General features: G+C 68.0%; 1 protein-coding gene across 4 annotated transcripts; it reads left to right on the top strand.

Annotated features, from left to right (window-relative positions):
• NCLN (nicalin) lies at positions 1–16,605 on the top strand. 4 transcript variants are annotated; one of them, XM_059388611.1, is made up of 15 exons: positions 1–246; positions 4,354–4,544; positions 5,329–5,473; positions 6,224–6,318; positions 8,838–8,918; positions 10,669–10,781; positions 11,137–11,225; positions 11,311–11,450; positions 11,601–11,779; positions 13,098–13,185; positions 13,267–13,305; positions 13,384–13,547; positions 14,563–14,616; positions 14,702–14,780; positions 14,957–16,605. In XM_059388611.1, exons 1-15 carry the CDS (start codon positions 63–65, stop codon positions 15,014–15,016), a joined length of 1,701 nt encoding a protein of 566 aa, XP_059244594.1. In that variant the 5' UTR covers positions 1–62; the 3' UTR covers positions 15,017–16,605. The 4 variants fall into 4 exon arrangements, with proteins under 4 accessions (XP_059244594.1, XP_059244595.1, XP_059244596.1 ...); XM_059388612.1 differs by having other exon boundaries at positions 13,387–13,547; XM_059388613.1 differs by having other exon boundaries at positions 10,669–10,772.

A 16,605-nucleotide genomic window follows, 5' to 3' on the forward strand; every position in this document is an offset into this window, starting at 1 on the left:
GAGCCGCCGCCGCCGCCGTCCCGTGCCCGCCGCCGCCCCGCGCGGCCCCGCCGCCGGCCAGGATGCTGGAGGAAGCGGGCGAGGTGCTGGAGAACATGCTGAAGGCGTCGTGCCTGCCGCTCGGCTTCATCGTCTTCCTGCCCGCCGTGCTGCTGCTCGTGGCGCCGCCGCTGCCCGCGGCCGACGCGGCGCACGAGTTCACCGTCTACCGCATGCAGCAGTACGACCTGCAGGGCCAGCCCTACGGTGCGTGCGGCCGGCCCCCGCGGGCCCCGGGACGCGCCGCGCCCGCCGGCCCGGCTGCAGCCCCGCCGAGCCCCGCCGACTCACCTGCGTGCCCGCGCCCCGCCACGCGCCCGGCTCTCGGCGCCCCCGGCGCTGCCCCGCGGCCCCCGCGCCGGACAGGGCGGCGCGCCCCGGATCCCCGCGCTCCGACCCCCCGGCCACGCTCCCGCTCTGCTCTGGGCCTCGTCCCCTCTGTCCGATGCGCAGCCGGGCCGGAGGCGCGCTGCCCAGGCCCCCTTCCCGCGCGCCACCGGCGTCCGTCCTCGCCGGGTCGTGCCCCCGAGCCCCGAGCTCCCCCTCGGCGAGCCCGGCTGGAGGCCAGCCTCCTCGCTTAGTTCCTGCCAGGCGGAGGCAGCCGGTGGGCAGGTCCCGCCAGCCCTGACCGTCCTCGGCCCCCGGGGGCACCCGGGGCCGGTCTGTTCAGTGCGGGTGTTGCGCGGCCGGGGGCTCAGAGCTCTGATCGCTCACCGGGCCTGGCTCCCGCCGAGGCCCACCTTTCCAGGCTCCCTGCCCTCCGGGCCCAGCTCACGAGCCAGGCACCCGTGGCCCATTTTAGTCCCCGTGCCTGTGGGCTCTTGGGGGTCCTGGGACCCTGCGTGTGGACCTTTCCTTCGGTGCACACCCACCCCCTGGTCTCGGCCTCGGGTCCCCGCGTGCTCCCTCTCCCCGGGAGTCCTGGATCCCCTCTGGCCCTTCTGTCCCCTCCCCCCCCCCCCCCCCCCCACCCCCGGGCCTGGATCCAGCACGAATGTCCCCTCCAGTCCCATCTGCCGTCCAGGTCCTGATCCCAGCCCTTGCGCCTGGATTCTGAACGCCCGTAGCTGTATCTGGTGTTGGCGGACCTGCCGGCCTCCGGCTTTTCCAGCTTGCGGCCTCAGGTCCCTGCGAGAAGGGAGTCCCCTCCCCGGTCCCCGGTGTCCGCTCCGAGCCCATCTGCTCTCGGACGGCGCCCTCCTGTTAGAACATCTCACGCTCAGCCTGAGCCCTGTGGACCCCCAACCAAGTCCTTGGGGAGCCCCCGTGCCTGGAGGCAGGTCCGGACCTCCCCTCACGTCCCTCCTCACCCCAAAGGCCATGGCTGTTGAGAGCAGTGGTTGTCAACCCTGTGGTCGGTCATCGGGTGACGACTTCGTGGTTGTCACAAGTTGGGGGGTGGGTCCTGGCGTTGAGTGGGTGGGAGCCGGGGATGCCACAGCACCCAGGATGCCCCCCACATTGACCCACCGGGCCCTGCGTGCCCACAGCGCCACGGGGCCGACCATGGGTGAGTGATGCCCTGGAACCTGAGGATGCAGGCTCTGGAGGGGTGGGAGGGAGGACCAGGAGCCCCCGATGTCGTGGGCCCGTTTTCACGGGGTGTTTCCCGTTCTCCTGGGTGAGGGTCTTTACCAGCGGCGTCTGGTGGAACTTTCTGGGGTGGTGGATGTGTGCTAATGCGGGAGCTGAAGTTTCGAGTGCTGGGTGGCTGCGACGAGCTGAAGTCGCCCGGTGTGGCCAGTGGCTGCCGTCCTGGTCTAGACCTTTGTGGGTTTCCCGGAGGAATCTCCCTCCCCAAGGCCCAGGTCCCAGGACTCGAGATAACCCATTTCTCGGGATCCGAGCTGGTTTCCGTACTGCTTTCTCTTCCTTGCCCTCCCTTCCCTGGGTCCATTGTCCCCAACCCTGGGGTGCCCTCCCATTCCTTTCTGTGACTTGACATGTTCGCCTGCGCGCCCCGGTCCCTTGCTCCGAGCGAGAAGCCCCGGGGCAGCCTGTCTCACGCGCTGCGTCTGTGAAGACCTTGGGCTCTGGGGGCGCGCACAGGGCCTGGGGGCGGAGGCCCACCTGCCCCAGCCAAGGGCTGCCGATGGCCCGGCTCTCCACGTGCAGCTCACACCTCCCGGCCCCCGGCCAGGCACAGCAGGCACGTTCACCTGGGGAGAAGCCGAGGGGGTGCCGTTGCCCATGGGGGAGGTGGGTGGTTGGAGGCGGGGCCCCTAGTGGGGCTCAGGGGAGCCCTGGCCTCTCCCGGACGGCGTTGTCCCCGAGAGCAACTCTGCTGGGTCATCGTGATTGCGGGCTCCCTTCTCAGTGCCTGCAGGCTCCCCACCCCCTGGTGTAACCCCTGCTCTGGGTCTCTCTTCTTTCCTAACTTCCTGTTCACTCCTCTTGAGAAATGCAGGCCGACTGGCTGCTGGGAAGGAGAGGGTGTGCTCTGTGCCGCGGGGTGAGCGGGGCCGAGGGTAATCCGCAGGTGCAAAGCCGTGGGGCGTGACCTCAGCGCTCCCGCCTCCGCCCGGCAGACTCTGGCCCTCCCGGGGGCCCGGCCTGCACAGAGCGGCAGCTCCTCGTGCTCTCACCGGATCCCCTGGGCTAACGCAGGGCCCCCCAGCACCTGCGTCCGCCTCGTCCCCCCGTTGTTGTGAATAAAGCTTTGCTGGCACGTGGCCTCTCCCACTGGCTGGCCTGCGTCTCAGGCCGTTGAGACCAAGCCCGTGTGGGGTGAGAGCAAGGTGGTCCTCGGCGGAGCAGCGCGCCACCCCTGCTCAGGTCTGGTCCTGTGGAGAGAAGGGGGACTTCTGTCTGGGTGCCTGGTGCCCTGCCCTGTGGCGTCTGCCCAGCCTGCCTCTTCCTGTCCGGACGGGGCGCGGGCTGCAGCTTCCCAGCAGCACGAGAGGGTCTCGGCCCTGAGGGACCCACGTCCACCCAGCTTTGCCCCCACCCCTTGCCTCTCCCTGGCTTCCTCCCTCTGGACAGCAGAGGCGGCACTCCGGCCCTGCAGGGGCACCTGGCGGAGGACGCACACAGTAGGCCCTGCGGGTGGCCCTCTCTGTCCATCGTGTCTCCCCCCCCCCCCCCCCCCCCGCTGATCGGGAGCGCCTCTGGGAGTGGCGGGACAGGTGGGGCCCGGGGAGCTGGCTTCCGGGCATTCCAGGAGCTTCAAGGAGGGCCTGAAGGTCTGCCGCGCGCTCTCCCTGCTCAGCCCTCCGGGGCTCTCACGGCCACAGCCTCAGAGAAGAGGCCTCTGGAGGGCTGGGAGGGGAGAGGCGGGGACCACCCCCTCCAGCCCTGGGACCCGTGGCCCACCCTTGCTCCCCCGCTCCTGAAATGGCCTGCCCCTGCCCCTGCCCAGCCCCACACCACCCTCCCGCCTGCCTGGCACCTTCCTGGAAAGCAGAGGCGGGGACCTGAGGGGGCCCCTGGTGACCTTGTGTAGGTCCTCATCTGTGTGGATGGGCGATGCCTCCCCCTACAGCCTTGACCTCCAGGACCGCCGGCCCGAGCTCCTCTCAGGGAGCGGGACCGCTTCTCTGCGTCTTTCTTTTGAGGGCTTGTCCGCATCCCAAACTGCAGACCCCATGGCAGGGGGCGGGGCGGGGGCCGCCCACGGGCCTCGTGGTTCGCTTGTTTTGTGCGTCCCGGGTCGGCCTGCAGCTTTTGATGCATTTGGAGTCGTGGCTTACCTTTTCCATTTGGGTGACCGGATGTCAGAGCTGGGATTTCTGGCAGCTGAGCGCCGGGACCCTGGGAGCTGGCTGGGCCCCCTTTCCCGGCAGCGACCGGTGACAGATGGCCCTGAGGGTCAGCCACGTGCCGATCGATGGCGCGGCTCCTCTGTCGCGCGTCTGACGTCCGCGCTGGGGTGCCCTGTGTCGGGGGGAGGTCCCCGCTGGCCTTCAGGAAGTCTGCACCGCCCTGGTTCTGAGTCCCCACTTCTCTTCAGGTGGGGGCGGGGTCCGGTTCCCCAGGAACTCGGGCTGGAGCTCTGTTCCTGATTTTCTGGAGCTTTCTTCAGCCGTGGGAATGTGGAGCAGGGGCTCCCGCCCAGGGTGATACTATCCCAGGGGACCCTGGGTGACGTCTGGGGACATCTGTGGTAGTCGCGCCGGGGAGAGCTGCCGGCGGGACCAAGCACGTGGGGGATGCTGCCCGGACCCCCACAGTGCCCGGGGAGGGAGTCGCGACTCACCGGGGTTGAAGTGGACCCTGCACCGCTAGGCAGTGAGGGGCTGGCCGTGGTGGCCGTGGTGGTCTTCGGCTAGGGGTCCCGGTGCCCCACTGAGGGAGGCCCTACCTGCCCTCCCGCAGGCACGCGGAACGCGGTGCTCAACACGGAGGCCCGCACCATCGACGCGGATGTGCTGAGCCGCCGCTGCGTGCTCATGCGGCTGCTGGACTTCTCCTATGGGCGGTATCAGAAGGCCCTGCGGCAGTCGGCGGGCGCCGTGGTCATCATCCTGCCGCGTGCCATGGCCGCCGTGCCGCAGGATGTCATCCGGGTGAGTGTCCACCCCGCCTGCGGCTGGAGGAAGGGCGCTGGGCTGGGGGTGGGTGGAGGCCCTGGGCGCGGCCCTGCACCTCCTCTGCCCTTCAGGAGGCGGCATGGGGCCGGCTCGTTCTGGTCATCACCCCCTCCTGTCCAGACGGATCCTGTCCCCGAGGGTCACCGGCCGTGTCTGGGCCCATCTGTGCACACAGGGGTTGGGGAGCTCCTGGCATCCTGTGGGTGGGGCTGGGGGCGCTGCTCAGTTCCCCCAGCACCCAGGACACCCCACAGAGTGACCTGCCCGATGGCCACAGTGCCCGGGGCAGAGGGTATCCTAACAGGACCCGAGAGTCAGCTCGGATGAAGACGCTGTGGCCGACGAGCAGGTGGCGGGTGGTGGAGGGGCCTTCATGCTCACCGATGTCCTGTTCGGTGCCGGGCACCGTGTGCCCATCGCTGGTGGGGGTCCATGCCATCAGACCAGGGTGCCGGCGTCTGTCATCTGCCCACAGCGACAGGTGTGACAGGCGGTGGGGCTGGGAGCAGCCCATGGGGACACCAGATCTGACCCCGACCTGGCTGGGCCCTCGCCCGATCTCCCGACCTGCTTGTTCCCTGATGGGTCCCGCCCGTGGCGGTGGGCGTGCCGCCTCACCCGTCCCTCCTGTCCTGTTTTCCAGCACAATCCTGGCCCTGTTGGCCAACTGCGGAGGAGGTGTGCCCGCACCCTGGGGACAGGCCCCTGGGCAGCCTCTTGCCCAGCCTCGGAGCCCCCTAAACGGGTATCTCTTCCACAGCAATTCATGGAGACCGAGCCGGAGATGCTGGCCATGGAGACCGTGGTTCCCGTCTACTTCGCTGTGGAGGACGAGGCCTTGCTGTCCATCTACGAGCAGACGCAGGCCGCGTCCGCCGCCCAGGGCTCTGCCTCCGCCGCCGAAGGTAGGCCTGGGCTGCAGGAGCGGGCGGGCTGTGGCCACGCCAGGCTGCTTCTGGGGTCCCCTCTCCCGGCGAGCACGTGGCGCGGTGCCCAGCCATGCGGGTCAGCGGGCCCGACCCTGGTCCACCACGCCCCTGTCTCAGGGCTGCAGCCGAGGCTGTGCAGTTTCCGGCCCCCAGTCCCCCACCGCTGCTGATTCCATGCGAACAGCAGCTTGAGAAATGCTCCTTTGAAGGGAGGGCTGTCCCCGCCGGCCTCTGGCTTGTCGAACCTGTGGGCGTCCGGTGGGTTTTGTTTGTTCTACCTGCTGAGGACAGGGCGTCCCCGTCATGCTGGAGCCCGTCGGGACAGCCGTGTCCTCGGGGAGAGGAGGACACAGGTTTCTTCTGCTCCGGGGACCGGGGACGTCCAGGAGCTTGGCGCAGGGGCGGGTGGCTGTGGGGAATGCGCTAGCAGAAGCAGTCGAAGAAACGCCCCAGAGCGGCGGGCGGCACAGGAGGGAGGCGCTCGGAGTCCCCCCTGCCGGCCAGCCTGGGGCTGCGCGGTGGGCTCAGCAGCTCTGGGGCCCGATGCCGGGCCCTTCCCCGGGCACAGTCTCAAGTTGTGCCCCAGGTCACGGGGTCGGTTCTGCATACAGCGGGGCTTAGACCGGACCCCTACCGTCTGAGGCGTGGGGGCCGCGGGGGCCGCGGGGAGGCCGGCTCGGGCCCCGGAAGCCCCAGCGCGGGCTGACCTCCCCCACCTGTCCTCAGTGCTGCTCCACACCGCCACGGCCAACGGCTTCCAGATGGTCACTAGCGGGGTGCAGAGCAAGGCTGTGAGCGACTGGCTCATCACCAGTGTGGAGGTGAGTGCCGGCCCTGCCTGCCACACGGAGACCTGGGGAGGGGGCACCGGGCTCCCTGAGTCGACCCCCATGCCTCCCCCCGGGGGGAGCCTCTGATCGGGATATTGGCCCGGTCTCCCACCAGCCCCGCCGCACATCAGGCCTCCTCGTCCTGCCTCAGGGGCCTTTGCGCCGGTGGGCCGTGCCTTGCAGAGAGGTCTCTCTCGCACGGGGGCTGCCCCTTCTCGTCATGTTACAGCGTCCCCAGTGTTGCATTCCTAGGAACTTTCTGGGGCCGCACACCCCCTGTTGTTCAGAGCTCTGGGTGGGGAAGTAGCGGGTTCAAGCCCCAAGCCAGACGTGAAGGAGTCGAGCCTGTCCTCACGCCCGGTGGTGGTGTAACAAGTGTCGAGGGCACAGGTGTCCCCGACTCTGCCGCTCTCTGTCCCCCAGGCACCTGGGGAGGGGGGCGGACAGCAGGCCGGCGGTGGGGTGCGCCCTGGGCGGGGGAGGGCAAGGAGCGGAACACTGTGGGGTGGGCAGTGTCTGCTCCGAGCTGTCCTCGCGTCTGTCATGTCCGCACATTGGTGAGAGGGTCTCCCCGGCCATGGAGGCGCAGGGCTAGGGGCGAGGGACGAGTACTCGGTGGCGGCCCGCCAGCCTGCTCGTGCCCGTGTGCCCGAGTCTGGAGCGGGGGCGGCCTGCCCTGTGGGAGCCCTCCAGGCAAGGCCTTTGTACACGCCTGGGGCCGGAGCCCTGCGCTGGACCTGCTGTGGCTTCACTTTCTCAAGTGATGGTCCCACCTGACGCGTTGGGAAGCCGCATGTCGACTGTTTCTTTCCCGTCAGCCCGAGTGCCAGAGGCGCTAAGACCGCACATCGCGGTCTCTGTCGTGTCCTTGGAGCCTAACCAGGGTTCTGGAGCACAGGGACCCTCCGCGAGCCCGCGTCAGGGAGTGTGCAGGACCCCGGCCCGGTGGCTCACGCCTGATGGTGCTGGCTGCTCTGCTCCCACCTAGTGTCGGCGCAGGTGGGACTTGGGCAGACCCAGGCCTCACGGCCTCCCTGTCCAGGACTGAGTCCGCCTCTCCGTGAGCACCTTCTGAGCTGCCCCGTGTGCCAGCGGCGGCAGCGGACAAGGTGCCCCTCCTTCCGTGAAGGCCTCACTGGCAGGTGCGGAGGTCTGAGGGCAGCAAACGGGCACTTAGACACAGTGGAGAAGGGCTCTGGTGGGACAGTAGGTGCCATCCGCTAGCAGCCCCGTCCCCTAGTGGCCCCATCTGGCATGTGCAGGGCCCTCGGGGACGTCCAGGTTGCAGGCCTATGGCAGCGAGGACCGTGCCCGGCCCAGGGTTTCCTGGGCTGCCCTGCAAAGACCGGGTGCAGAGGAGGGCGGGCGGGTCGGTGCAGCTGGTCGGGCCCATCCAGGATGTGGGGAGGCCACCGCAGCGTCTATGCCGTCAGTGAACCTAGGAGGAATCCTTCTCTTCCCGCTGTGTGCGGGACTGTGGTGGTCTGGGCAGGGAAGGCCCCAGGGACCAGAGGCCTCGTAGTCAGGCTCCCGAAGGTCGGGGCGGGCCAAGCCACAGCTGGCCTGGTCGGCTGGAGTCAGTAGCAGCTGGAGCCGGCCTGGCTCCAGGGGACCCTGCTCGCCACGAGAGGGTCTGCGCCAGCTGCCAGCCTGGCTGCCTTGGCGTTTACTTCTGGAAAGCCCTGCACCGCCCTGGCCTCTGGGTCCCTGCTGTTGGCGCGCGGGTGGGGGTGCTGGGCTGGCCCCTGCTCCTCTGCGCCACATCGGGCCACGTCTGGCCACCCGGCCAGCCCTGGCCTCGGCCCATCTGTTGGGAAAGGGGCCCCGAGCCCCTAGAGGCAGAGGTGTGGCCCCGGTCTCGCGCGTCCACAGTCTCGCGCTAGGATCCGCAGCCAGCATGTGGCCCCGGGTCTCCGGCGGCAGCGGGGAGGCTCGCACCTTCCCTCCTACACGGCCAAGGCCTTCGCAGAGCTCGCCCTCCGATGGGAGGCAGGAAGATGGCCTCAGCTGTGCGCTGGCACAGACCCCTGGGCCGTGCTGTGGGACCCCCTCTCTGTGCCCCGCGAGTAGCTCTCAGACGGGGGGAGGCGTGGAGGCCGAGGCATTGCTGATGGGGGGTCGTTTTCGCTTGTCCCACACGTGACTTTAGCGAGGGTCAGTCCCTATGTGAAGAGACTCCAGCTGGGCCATGGGCACCGGGACCTGGACTGTGGCCACGTCCTGTCCTGGCAGCTGGCCTCACCTGCAGAGCTCTCCTGCCAGCACCCTCGGGGGCCTGGGGCTCCGTCCTGAAGGATGGGCTGGGCTCCGGGTGGGGCAGCAGGCCATGGCCCTCTAGACCATTTCTGCAAATAAAGTTTTATGGACACGTGGGCACAGCCATTCGTTCACGTATCGTCCATGACAGTCCGCAAAGTCGGGAGCACTGCCCTACCTGTGAGCGTGGCCCGGGCTGCTTCTGGCCTCCGGGGCCCCGGCCGGCAGCCCCTTCACAGACTGTGTCTCCACAGGGGCGGCTGACTGGGCTGGGCGGAGAAGACCTTCCGACCATCGTCATCGTGGCCCACTACGATGCCTTCGGAGTGGCCCCTGTACGTATGCGTGCGCTCGCCCTCCCCGTGCTGCTCTGGCCGACCCTCGGAGGGCCCTGGGGCCGGGTGTTCTCCTGAAGCAGAAACAGGCTAATCTGAGGCAGCTCCCGTGGCCAGAGTCCCACGGCAGATAGGAGGCCGGGCCGCGGATCGAGGCCAGGTGTCCCTGTCCGTCCCCAGGCCCAGGTGCGGGGATGTACCGGGAGGACCCCAGGGCCCAGCAGATGGTCGTCCCCATGGCCCTTGTTTGTACGGACAGAGGACAGGAAGCAAAATGAGCTCACCTTGGGTGTGGGGGGAGCGGGCGGGGACACAGGCCGGAGCTCCCAGAGCTCTCCCGGGGTGTCCCACCAGACACGCTTAGCTCCCCCCAAACGAGACAGCGCCGTGCGTGTGTGGTTATGGTCTCTAGGGGCTGGCAGAGTCCCAGCGCCGGGCTCTCTGCAGGGTCGGTCTCGCGGCCTGTCAGCCCGACGTGGGGAAGGGGCAGGTGCTCAGCCCGAACCTCGTGTCTGCACAGACGGTCCAGGGACCCAAGCCCCCTGGCAGCGAGGCTGGCCGGAGCCCGCAGTCCAGTCCAGACGCCGCGGAGGGCCAGCCTCGCGAACCCGCCTCCTCCGGGCCATGCTCTCCGAGCCCTGCCACGGCGAGGTCAGGGCTCACACCAGAGCTCTTCCTCAGGGAGGTCTTGTTTCGGAAGGAAAACCACCCTCAGGCCAATAGCGGCCTGAGGTCCTGACCAGGGGACCCACAGTGCGGCTGTCCCAAGCGCTACCCCGCCTGGGAGGCCAGGGCCTCAGCGGTCCACGCAGAAGGCTCAGCCTGGTCCTCCTCTCCTATCCGCCCGACCCGCAGCCCTTCGAGATGATTCGTCCCAGTCTCTACCTCCTACCACAGAGGTTTTTTTTTTTTTTTAAAGATTTTATTTATTTATTTGACAGACAGAGATCACAAGCAGGCAGACAGGCAGGCAGAGAGAGAGAGGGGGGGAAGTAGGCTCCCCGCTGAGCAGAGAGCCCGATGCGGGGCTTGATCCCAGGACCCGGAGATCATGACCTGAGCTGAAGGCAGAGGCTTAACCCACCGAGCCACCCAGGCGCCCTGTAACATCTAAATTGTTCCTTTAAACCGCGTAGTTTAGTGGGACGCTCAGATTTGTGTAACCATGGTCACTGACTTCCCGAAGGTTCCGTCTCCCCTGCACGAAGCCCTGTCCCCATCAGAAGTCACACTGTATCTACGGTCCCCTTCCCGTCCCTGGAGGAGCCTGGTCAGGGCATGTCATGCGTGGCCTCCTGTCTGGACCCCCCCGTGCACGACCCTGAATTTTAATACATCGATGTGTGATATGTTGGCGTGTGGACCCTGACCTTGGGAGGGTTCCAAAGTCCCCTTACCACGTGGTTGGGCACGTTTGGATCGTAGGAGCTGGATGGGTCGGGGTCTGTCCCAGTGGAGGGAACCCGCTCCGAACCCCTCGCGGTGATATGGGAGTGCTGCGCTCCTGGGGCAGGTGCTGACTCCAGACAGAGGCAGCCCCCCTGGGCTCCAGGGCCCCGGGGCAGAGTGCTGGGGAGCGAGCAGGAGAGCTGGAAGGGCCTGGGCCCTGGGGGCTCAGCCCTGCAGACACGGGGTGCCGGGAGCCGTCTGGTGGCTAGGCGGGGCTGTCCAGGCCCGCTCTGGCTGCTGCGATGGGGACCATGAGGTGCCGGGCGAGACCTGGGGCTCATCACTGGCCTGTCTCCCACAGTGGCTGTCACATGGTGCGGACTCGAATGGGAGTGGCATCTCTGTGCTGCTGGAGCTCGCCCGCCTCTTCTCCAGGCTCTACACCTACAAGCGCACGCATGCGGCGTACGGACGGTGGGAGGGGCTGCTGACCCCAGGGGGGCGGGCTGCTGCCTGTCGGGGTCAGGCACCCCGGAGTAACAGGGTCCGGTCTGCTCCCAGGACCTCCCCCATGGGCCTGGAGCTGAGCCCTGCCCAGATCCTGTCCTGCAGGCCCACAGGGTCCTGTCTGGGGGCATCTGTGGTTGCCACCCTGGGGGTGCTCCTGGCTCCGAGGGAGTGGGGGGCAGGGGTGCGGCCCCACCATGCTGGGACGGGGAGACCCTGCTCTAGGGGATGGTCGGGATTCAGTACCGGCAGGGGGACCGCCTGCTCGCCGGGGTCCTGGTCCCTCTCCTTCACCGCCGACCCCCTGCTGCCCCCACGCCAGGTACAACCTTCTCTTCTTTGCTTCTGGAGGGGGCAAGTTCAACTACCAGGGCACGAAGCGGTGGCTGGAGGACAACCTGGACCACACAGGTGAGCGGCCCTGGGGGAGCTGGGGGGGAAGGGGTGTCGGGGTCCTTGCTCCCCGCCCGTCCCGACCATCGCTGCCGCCCTGCAGACTCCAGTCTGCTCCAGGACAACGTGGCCTTCGTGCTGTGCCTGGACACCGTGGGCCGCGGAGACCGGCTGCACCTGCACGTGTCCAAGCCGCCGCGGGAGGGGACGCTGCAGCACGCCTTCCTGCGCGAGCTGGAGGCGGTAGGTGCCTTCCCTCCGCAGCTTGGCCCGGGGCCGCGGTGGGGTCCAGGGCTCGGACGCTCCTGGCTATCAGGGCCCCGTGAGCATCCGAGAGCCGAGCCGGGGCGGGACCGCGGGGCCGAGCGCCAGCCTGACCGCCCCCGCACGCAGGTGGCTGCCCACCAGTTCCCAGAGGTCCGGTTCTCCATGGTGCACAAGAAGATCAACCTGGCGGAGGATATCCTGGCCTGGGAGCACGAGCGCTTCGCCATCCGCCGGCTGCCCGCCTTCACCCTGTCCCACCTGGAGAGCCACCGCGACGGCCAGCGCAGCAGCATCATGGACGTGAGGTGAGCGCGGCCCCAGGGCCTCCCCTCTGTCTGCCACCACGGGGGGTCTCTGCGGGGCCGCGGCGTGGAACGTGGGTGGTGGGGAGGGCGGCGGGCCTGAGCCCAGTGACGGGGGAGCTGGCGTCGGGTGACTGAGCCCCCCCTTACTAGGGACGGGCACGTGGGAGAGGTTTGGGGTCTTCTGGCCCCCACACATGATATCCAGACCCCACCTGTGACCCTCAGATGCCGAGCACTGCGGTCTGCCCTGTGGCTCAGAGCCCGTGGCTCCTGCCCCTGGGCCTTCGCATGGCCACGCGGAGGCCTAGAGAGGTGCCCTGTCTCCTCACACCTACTCGGAGCCCTCCCCACCTCTCCTTCCTCGGGTTAGCTCTCGTCAAGATGCCGGGCTCCTCTGGCTTCTGCCAGTGGAGGATTTCATTTCCCGTCCGTGTCTCCCAGTGGTGTGTCAGCGCTCCGCAGGGCCAGGGTTTATGGTGGCCGTGGGGCTGGGTCTGGGCCGGTCTGGCCATGTGCACTCTCTGGCCCCCCTTGGGCCTGGCCCAGCTGCTTGCATCTGTCTGCTACGGGGTGAGCAGCTGGGCCTGGAGGAGGTGCTGCCTGGCTCCAGGCGAGGCCCAGAGAGAGAGCAGCTGTGGGCAGGGCTGTGGACCGTTCCTGGGGCATCAGGGCGGCTTCCTGGAGGAGGTGATGCTGGAGCTGAGGGGCATGGGCCGGAGAAGGGGGCTCCAGGGTGGAGGGAGTGAGAACCGAGGAGAGCGCTCCCCCGGCTCCCCCCGGCGGCCCAGCCCCCCTCACATGCTCCCGGCAGCAACCAGTGGCCGGCTCTGTTCTGCACCCAAGCCCCTTTTCCAGGTCTGCGTGTCGCCAGCTATACTGGGTGTCCCCTGGCCTGTGGTCCCCCAGTCTTTGCTCCCGCGGTCACAGATGGTCTCCACCTTTCGCATGAGGACATCTGCTGTTCCATGTGGAGCTGTGCTCCGGCACTCACCACGTCCGCAGACGCCTGGCTTCCAAATCAGGCCCCGTTCCTGGGTTCTGGGTCGGGTTGACCGTGGGTAGTGCCGTTCGCCCCCTTGGCATCACCTCAGCCCTGCCTGCGACCACAGCGGACGGAGGTCCCCCAGCCACCCCCACATCCGCAGCGAGGAAGCAGGCCCAGGGCCGCGGTCCTTCCGGCAGACGCGTGGCGGGCGCCCCCCGAGCAGGCCGCGGCCCGTCTCCTGTTGTCGTTGGAGACACGGCTGTGCTCTGCCAGTGAGCTTGGCGGCCGCGGGTTCCAGATGCCCACGCGCGTTTTTCCCACCCCTGTGCTAAGGTCCCGGGTCGACTCCAAGACGCTGACCCGCAACACCAGGCTCATCGCGGAGGCCCTGACCCGCGTCATCTACAACCTGACGGAGAAGGTGAGGCGACCCCGCGCCCCCCGGCTCCGGCGCCCCCCAGCCCGTGGGTCGGACTCAGGGCCGCCCCTTCTCTCTCCACAGGGGACCCCCCCAGACATGCCGGTCTTCACGGAGCAGATGGTAACGGCGGGGCCGGGCGGGGCGGGGCGGCAGGGGTAGCGGGGGGTGGTGCCCATGACCTCGGCCCCCCCCCCGCAGCAGATCCAGCAGGAGCAGCTGGACTCGGTGATGGACTGGCTCACCAACCAGCCGCGGGCCGCGCAGCTCGTGGACAAGGATGGCACATTCCTCAGCACGCTCGAGCACTACCTGAGCCGCTACCTGAAGGAGGTCAAGCCACACCACATCAAGGCCGACAAGCGGTGAGTCCGCCGCTGCCCTGGCCAGCACCCTGTGGCTGCGCAGCCGGCCCCCCAAGGGGCAAGGTCGAGCTGGTGAAAGCAGAGGACGAAGAGTAAAATGGGAAGTACAGGGATCCAGTTAAACGGGAGTTCCACGGAAATGAGTGTGTTCTTAGTGTAAGTATATCTCATGTAGCATTTGGGATATACTTATGCCAGGAGCCAGTTGTCTTTCATCTGAAATCCGCACATAACCAACGTCCTGCATTTCATCGGGCAGCCCTAAACCACCCGCTCTCTGGTCCTTCTGTGCCCGGGTCCCCCATCTGGCCTATGCCCCTCCCACCACGGGCCGAGCCAGCGCCGCAGGGCCTCGTGGTAGGGCAGGAACCTGCAGGTGTGCACAGGTGGGAGATAGCCCACACTGCTTGGGGCACCTCGTTGGCCCTCTGCCTTCTCCCTACTCGTGGTGTGCCTGGGAGTCCGGACTCTCGGACAGAAGAAGAAACTGAGGTTCAGAGTGGACCCCCAGCTGTGGAGCCAGGGTCTCTCAATACCCAGACGCCGACCATCTCCCCTCGGTAGTAACGTTCTGTGGACCACTAGACTCACACAATGACACTAGTCCTTTTTTTAAAAGATTTTATTTGTCTCGAGAGGAGAGTATACATGCACACGGTGGGGGAGGGGCAAGGCAGAGGGAGAGAGAATCTCAAGCAGACGCCACACTGAGCACAAAGCCCGATGGAGGGGTCGATCTCGCAACCCTGAGATCGTGACCTGAGCAGAAACCAAGAGTCAGACACCCAACTGACTGAGCCACCCCAGCGACCCCTCTTCCATTTTTAACGAGTACCATTTGACACCCAAAAAAAACAACAGGGAGTAGAGGCCAGTCCTTGCCCCAGGAGGGTCCGCATAGCCTCGTGCGTGCGCACAGATGGGCACACGCGCGGCCTCCCACTCCTGAGCTGGTGGGACATCTGGGGGCTGCGGCGGGCCGCGGCGCAGCCGGGTGAGCACGCTGTCTCCACAGGGACCCCGAGTTCGTCTTCTATGACCAGCTGAAGCAGGTGATGAACGCCTACCGGTGAGTGGTGCCCCCGGTCACGGCCCAGGGCGCGTGGTCCAGCAGCAGACCCTCCCCTGACTCTCTGGTGCCCCGCTTCCCCCAGGGTCAAGCCCGCCATCTTTGACCTGCTCCTGGCTGTCTGCATCGGCGCCTACCTCGGGATGGCCTACACGGCGGTCCAGGTGAGCACTGCTGAGTAGAGGCTCAGGTGGGAGGCGGGGCCCCTGCGGGGGTCAACCAGGCCAGGCAAGTCCTCGGCCCTAACCCTGCCTAGAAGCAGACGACCCCCCGGTGGCACTGGGGCCTTCCTCGCGGTGGCGGGGCCCCGGCCTCACAGGAGCCTCCCCGCTGCCCCCAGCACTTCGACCTCCTGTACAAAACAGTTCAGAGACTGCTCGTGAAGGCCAAGACGCAGTGACGTGGCCCCTCGCCGGCGCCGAGCCCCTGCCTGCCGCCCCTCCCCGCTCCCGGCCGGCAGGAGGGCAGGGCTGCACCCCGGGCTCCGCGGCCGAGGCCCTGAATTACAGAGCTTTTCTGTGTTGCTCTTGAGGACCTGGGGGTTCTTTCTCTTTTTTGTCCTCGAACTCCCTCAGAGGAGCTTTTGTTGGAGGGCCCGGGCCCCGGCCTTGGACTTGGGGGCAAGTATGCAGATGAGCTCCCGGCCCCGCTGCCCCCGATCAGGGCTCGCTGGCCGCGGGATGGCCGAGGAGATGCCCCCACACGTCCTCCACGTCCCTCCTCGTGGCCGTGATGCTGAGCGGGAACCGCAGGCTGCGGGGCAGGGGGCCGCCTTCGCAGGCCCCCCCGCCCCCCCCCGCCCCGTCCCCTGCTCTGGTGACGCGGGTGCTCGTCCTGTCTGAAGAAGGACCCCCAGGTTCCGGCCCGTCCCTCGGAAGCATCGCGTTCCGCCACACTGGCCCGGGCCGGGGGCAGCCGCCTCAAGGTGTGGCCTTGGAACGTGGCTCCCTTGAGCCCCAGTGGACGCTGGTGCCCTGAAGCCCCGCGGCCTCCCGGTCCGGCTCCCGCGCCGTTCGCCTTCTTGTGTGCTTCTCGCCGCCTGCTGCCCCCGCCCCGCAGGGCCCCGGGGAGCTGGGGCCTGTCCCCCAGGAACCTGGGTACCTTTGGAGCCCCTGGGGCAGGAGGCGGCCCTGGAGGAGAGAGAAGGCCCCTCCCCCTCTGCCCCTTACCTCGGGCTCGCTGGGCCTCCGCCGCCTCATTCACAGAAAGGAGGGTGTGTTCTGGGCCCCCAGGAGGGTGTCCAGGCTTGGGGTCAAGGGAGAGCCTGTGCCGGAGAAGGTGCAGCTGCGGGCCCCACAGGGCTGCCCTTCCCGGGGCCTGGGACCTGGGGAGGAAGGTCCAGGCGTGAACCCCACAAGTCAGGCTCCTTGGAAGGGAAGGGGTGCGGAGGGGCCGTCGAGCGCTGCTGAGACTGATCTCAGGGAGACCCAGGCGAACGGATTCATTAGCAATATAATCAATTAGGTGTTCTGTGCCGGGGGGTTCAGGGTGAGGGAGAAGGGGGTTGGGCCCCTGCCTGAGCCTCCAGGGAGGCCTTCTCGGAGGCTATGGAGGAGCAGCGGACTAGGTTCCCCCGTGCGTCCCCAGCCAGCCCTCAGAAGCCAGCTCACTGCGGGGGACAGGCTCCTGGGGGCCGCGTCTCCGCCTCCATCCTGAGCCTCCTGCCTTCGGCAAGCCCCGTCCTCCCTGGTAGGGCTGCGTCCAGGCCCCCCAGACCCCCCAGACCCCCCAGGCCAGGGGAGCGGCCGGCACGGGAGCCACAGCCTTTCCTGCCTGTGTCGCTTTCTCTGCCCTGCTGGGTGGCCTGTCTTCCCCCAGACTGTTTACTGAGTGCCCAGCCAGCCCGGCCACCTCTGGGGGGCAGGACGCGAGGACTGGTGTAGGCTCGTCGCCCCCCGTGCGGGCTGCTGGCGAGTGGGTGTCCTTCGGCTCCGGCTGGGTGTGGGACGCACTTGGACGATCAGAAAATAAAGCCATAGCGAACGATGA

Source organism: Mustela nigripes, chromosome 2, assembly GCF_022355385.1.
Source record: "Mustela nigripes isolate SB6536 chromosome 2, MUSNIG.SB6536, whole genome shotgun sequence".
In the NCBI taxonomy this organism is placed as follows: Eukaryota; Metazoa; Chordata; class Mammalia; order Carnivora; family Mustelidae; genus Mustela; species Mustela nigripes.